At 45.3% G+C, this 5,385-nt stretch overlaps 1 protein-coding gene across 1 annotated transcript; it reads right to left on the bottom strand.

Annotated features, from left to right (window-relative positions):
- Positions 1-3,337: 3,337 nt before the first annotated feature.
- Positions 3,338-4,660, bottom strand: LOC125522330 (uncharacterized). The gene is made up of 6 exons (XM_087536631.1): positions 4,564-4,660; positions 4,242-4,397; positions 3,991-4,143; positions 3,803-3,882; positions 3,639-3,688; positions 3,338-3,553 (listed from the first exon to the last, which is right to left on the bottom strand). The coding sequence occupies exons 1-6, from the start codon at positions 4,645-4,647 to the stop codon at positions 3,504-3,506; spliced, it is 573 nt and encodes a 190-aa protein (XP_087392757.1). The 5' UTR covers positions 4,648-4,660; the 3' UTR covers positions 3,338-3,503.
- Between the last annotated feature and the right edge of the window lie 725 nt (positions 4,661-5,385).

Here is a 5,385-nt window from a genome sequence, read left to right as displayed (position 1 = left end):
GGAAACTAGGGCGGCAAGAGTGGAACAAAACACTAGGCAAAAAGGCCGAGCCTTCCACCCTTTACCAAGTATATAGGTGCATTAAGATAACAAGATAATATAGTGATATCCCAACAATAAACAATGTTCCAACAAGGAACGATCTCCAATCTTCACCTGCAACTAGCAATGCTATAAGAGGGGCTGAGCAAAGTGGTAACATGGCCAATCAAGGGTTTGCTAGGACATGGTGGGTTAGAGGTTTGACATGGCAATATGGGAGGCATGATAAGCAAGTGGTAGGCATCGTAGCATAGGCATAGCAAAAGAGCGAGAATCTAGCAAGCAAAGATAGAAGTGATTTCGAGGGTATGATCATCTTGCCTGCAAAGTTCTTAGAGTTGACTTGATCCTCGTAAGCGAACTCAACGGGCTCCTCGTTCACGAATTCGTCTCCCGGCTCTACCCAAACAAGAACAACAAGCAAACGGAACACAATCAACCATGTGCAATGCTCAAACAACATGATGCAAACATGGTATGATATGTCGAATGCGGTATGTGATGCATATGCAAGATTTAACAAGGAATGATTGAACCTGGCCTCAACTTGGTAATCCAAGAGTGCCACTGGAAAGGTGAGGTAATTTCGGTTGAAATCGATATAAAGATCACCGGAATCAGATGCATGGTTTGGAAATGGCAAGCAAAACAAATATGGCACCGGTCTGCGATAATCAGCAAGTGACCAACTAAATGCATCAAGATAAATAAGCTACGGCACTTAAACATGACAACAAAATACATGGAAGGGATCCAATCATGAAGCTTGACAAAAGATGAACACTGAGCTATGGCTAATTCATCCATTAACAGGTCCAAACAAGCATGGCAAAAGTCCAAATGATAACAGGTTTCAGACTTAGTGAAATTAACACAAGTCTGGAATTTATCATCAGGAAGCACACTTTAGAGCATGAAAACTACAAGCTACAGGAACTTAACATGGCAAAGCAAGGCATGGCATGAAGCTACTCAAAGCACTTAACAAAAGTCCCTTAATGACCTTGAGACAAAAGGTATCATAAAATACAATTGCAAGCATGTGAACATGGCAAAAACATAAACAGATCTCAGACTTAGTGAAAAACTGGAGCATGCAAATTAGTTAACGAGTAGGCATGTTTACGAGCTCGATGCACTCACTACAGAGCATGGCATGACAAACTAAGTATACACTCATCAATAATACATGGCATAGAAGCTAGACATGGCAAGAACAACAACATAGCATGCACGAATCAATAGCAACATCCTCAGAAAAATCACTAATCATGTCAACAATCTGCCACGGTTCACTTTATAGCAAAATTAGAGCTCGATTGACTCAAGCTAGGTTGCTCCATATATGCAAACAAAGACATGGATGGATAGAGCACAACAATGTTAACAAAACATCCTTACTGATCATCCTCAAAAGAGGCACGGATCACTAGCAAACAACATGAACATATGGCCTAACGACAAAATCAGGACAAGGACTTTGTGAAATTCTAAGTCCCTGAAATCAGCATTACCGATTACTCTACTTTGCAAGCTTGTGCTAGTCACCACAAATATCACAAAAATACGTGGCAAGCACCTCTGTAAAGATGGCATGGCATATAACAAAACACATGTAGAGCTCAGGATCATATCATGCACACATTAATCATGGCAAAAATGACAAATAGCTATTTGCTGAAACAGATCTGCCAAATTCCTCACATAGCCCTCTTCCAACAGCATTTTGGGCATCAAGATATACTCAAATGAAAATGATTCAATGATATGAAATGATGTACTCGTCGAGATGAACATTTTGATATGCTACATGCACAAATCGGAGCTACGTGTGCAGAGTTATAGCATGCCAAATTTTGCAAATATTTAGGGTTTGGGAAATGAAAAGTCAACTGAAGCGTTTCTCAGATCCAGATCCAGCGTGTTGTTACTGTAGCTGGCGCGAGGTACGAGGTTCACCAGAGACGTCGGGGAAGTAGAGGCGGCCGGCGAGGGCGCGGTGGTCACTGGAGTTGGAAGGAGGCGGCGGCGAGCTTCGGGTCGGCGGGCGGCAGAGGACGTCGCCGGCGCGGTCGGAGCGCCTCGAGGCCCGGCGAGCTCGCTGCGGCGGCGGGGCGAGGTCCGGCCGGCGAGAGTTGGAGGTCAACGACGCAGACCGGCGAGCAGCTCCGGCGGGCGGCGCGGCGAGCCGAACGGCGGCGCGGTGAGCCGAACGACGGCGCGGGCGCGAGCGCCTCGGGCGGCGATGGGAACAGGCGGCGGTGGGGTAGATGGGATGCGGGGGCCTGGTTCGGGCCAAACGGGCCTCGCGGCGAAGAAGGGCGGCGGTGCCACATGGCGGAATGCCATTGGTGCGGGGTGGCGGTGCGGTGGTGTCCGGCCTGACCGGACGTGTCCGGCGCGGCGAGAGGGAGAGGATCTAGGTTTAGGGTAGGAAGAAGACCTGGGATTTTTGGAGGAGGAGCTATTTATAGGCATCGAGGGAGCTAGGAAGCTCCAAATGAGGTGCGGTTTGCGGCCACGCGATAATGATCGAACGCTCTAGATGATGGAAGAGTTTTTGGTGGGTTTTGGGCCAAATTGGAAGGGTGTTGGGCTGCAACACTCACGAGGCCTTTTCGGTCCCTCAGTTAACCGTTGGAGTATCAAACGAAGTCCAAATGGCACGAAACTTGACAGGCGATCTACCGGTAGTAAACCAAGGCCGCTTGGCAAGTCTCGGTCCAATCCGGAAATGTTTACCGCCCACACACGAAAAGAGGTAGAAAGGGGCACCGGAGCAGATAGGAGCGCCGGAATGCAAAACGGACAACGGGGAAAATGCTCGGATGCATGAGACGAACACGTATGCAAATACAATGCACATGATGACATGATATGAGATGCATGACAAGGCAACAACACACGGAGACAAAAACCCGAACCCGAGGAAAATAAAATAACTTAGGCCGGAAACGGAAAGAGTTGGGATACAGATAAGGTAAATTACATCTGGGGTGTTACAATATTCCCTGCAAAGTAGAACACATTTCCCATGTCTATGATTGTTGGTTTGGACCCACGCGTCATAGGCAGGGCGCATGTCAAAATTGTGCAATCAAATTTTCTGTGGGGACAAATACATGTATGCCCCCGAGTTCAATATTCATCGCAACAGTTTCAGAGCAAAGAGAAGCTTTGCATTCATTATTCGCATATGACTGCTTAAGTTTTAGAATTTCTGGTATTGAGTGACAAGTTATTGAATTTGCAATTGCACTAATATGTTATTTTAATTTTGGCACCCATTGCCCTATAAAAGAAAGGCAAATCCTTATATTTTTGCAAGTGGCCACATATTTATTTTCCTCAACTGTGAAATCAATGGCACCTTCTTACTGCTACATCTGTGCAATGTCCTTGTTATACTGAGCTATCCATCCATGTATGATCTCAACTTCCTGTCTCCTTTGTTCTACAACCTAGTCTGGGTCATCCTTGGTTGCATATCTGAACTCCAAATGATGGGCCCCTGAACAGCACCACCACAAGTAGTCATGCGTTAGTATGTTCAGAATACTTTTGACCTTGCATATTTTCTGCAACTTCATGTTTACCTTTCTCTGTGACAAGAGCAATGATGCTGGATGATATGTTCTTGAGAACCCTGATAGCATTTTGAAAAGAAAGAATATTAGTATTGTTTACTATGGTAAAAAAATACCTCAATGGTTGAAACTATCAACTGAATAATTCATATAGTGAAATCTTTTACTCTTACCCCCCTCGACTCCACGGGTCTCGCATCCCGTTGGAGAAGATGATGTTGCTCCCAAACCTCTTGAGAACTTTGTCAATTTTCTGCACTGGATTGTGAAATTCAGTAGCACCAGGTGAGCACATGCCACCCACCAATTGTTGCTACTGACGGTCCATATGTAAACACTAAAAAATCTGAAATAAACTTACATGGCCACCATATTCAGTAGTGATCCAGTTCATCCTCGGGCGAACCTCATAGCTGGCAAAGCAGCCCTCGGACTTCTCTTCGTAGCTGAAGCCGGATGGCGGAAACATGCTCTCATTCGACACCGTCATTGGCATGACCATCTCTGTGCAAGCCTGCACATAAGTTGTTTCAGGAAACAAACACATACGAACTTCAGTCTTGCAATGTTATCAGTAAACCACATGTATGTCACTGTCAGTCAGGATTTTACCTGCCAGCCCCAGCCGCTGAGGCCATGGGGGTCATCCCCACTCTCAACCTGGAAGCATTTCTGGTCGCGTGTGTAATTGTAGTATAGACTCACCGCTGCAAAAGCTTTTTCGACGACGTCTGCACCCGCGGGAAAAGAATCAATGATCTTGCACATCTGTAGAAATGACAGGGGAATTACATGCTTAGCAGAGGAGGAAAAAAACAGGTCCTATTTTTGCATGACTCGGTTTAGTAACTCCGAAACTCTTATTTCTTTGTCCATTCACTTGATGTAATGCAGGCAAGAGTAAGGGATGTAAATTGGGTTACAAGTGGCTAACCTCCTTGACAGGGTAAGCAGGCAGATTCATCATGAAATTGGCTGGAGTTGGATAGTTCACCATGGCTGTGTATGTGAATGCCATCCATAGCCAGTTGGACAGCGAACTAGGGAACCGCACGGTCCTAAAAGTTGAGGGATAACACAACGTCAGTCATCATCCATTCATTCAGATGCGGCGCTCTTCATTAGTTCACCACACTGGCAATCTTGTCAAGATGAGGTTTTCATGTCCAGTCATGTTTGCTTTACTTACACTTCACACAAAGAAAACAATACTTTCGGTCTTAATCCCATGTTTTTCTCCCTATATTAATGAATGGGGTATTGAATTCATGCTTAAGCCAGTTGCTCCAAAAGTCCGAACTGATGAAGAGAGGCGGACAATATATTTTAGCACTCGCCCTCACGTCTAGGATATTTTAGTCCTTCGACGTTGGATTGATGTAGGTCATGGAATCTTTTTTTAATACAACGCAGGGTCTTGAACTCAAGACCTTTTTGGATGGAGAGAGACGGCGATATATTTAACATGGGGTCTCCCCAGCAGTTTTCAGTAAAGGAAAAAGGAAGGAAGAATCTCCTTGTATGTTATGATTGAGAGTTGGTGGTGTGTTGGATAAAGCTTACTTGCAGGCCCTGAATGTTTTGCTGAGCTCCAAGAGGCCTTTGTCGCTAGATCCCCTGTCATCAAGCACATCCCAGGCTGCCTTGATGACACTGAAGCATTCTAGAAAACACATGTAGAGCTCAGGATCATAGCATGCACACATTAATCATGGCAAAAATGACAAAAGTGCATTTGCTGAAATAGATCTGAAAT

Source organism: Triticum urartu, chromosome 7A (assembly GCF_056163025.1).
Source record: "Triticum urartu cultivar PI428250 chromosome 7A, HENAU_Tu73, whole genome shotgun sequence".
In the NCBI taxonomy this organism is placed as follows: Eukaryota; Viridiplantae; Streptophyta; class Magnoliopsida; order Poales; family Poaceae; genus Triticum; species Triticum urartu.
Note: the sequence above shows the minus strand (reverse complement) of the source record. Positions and strands in the feature narration are given on the sequence as shown.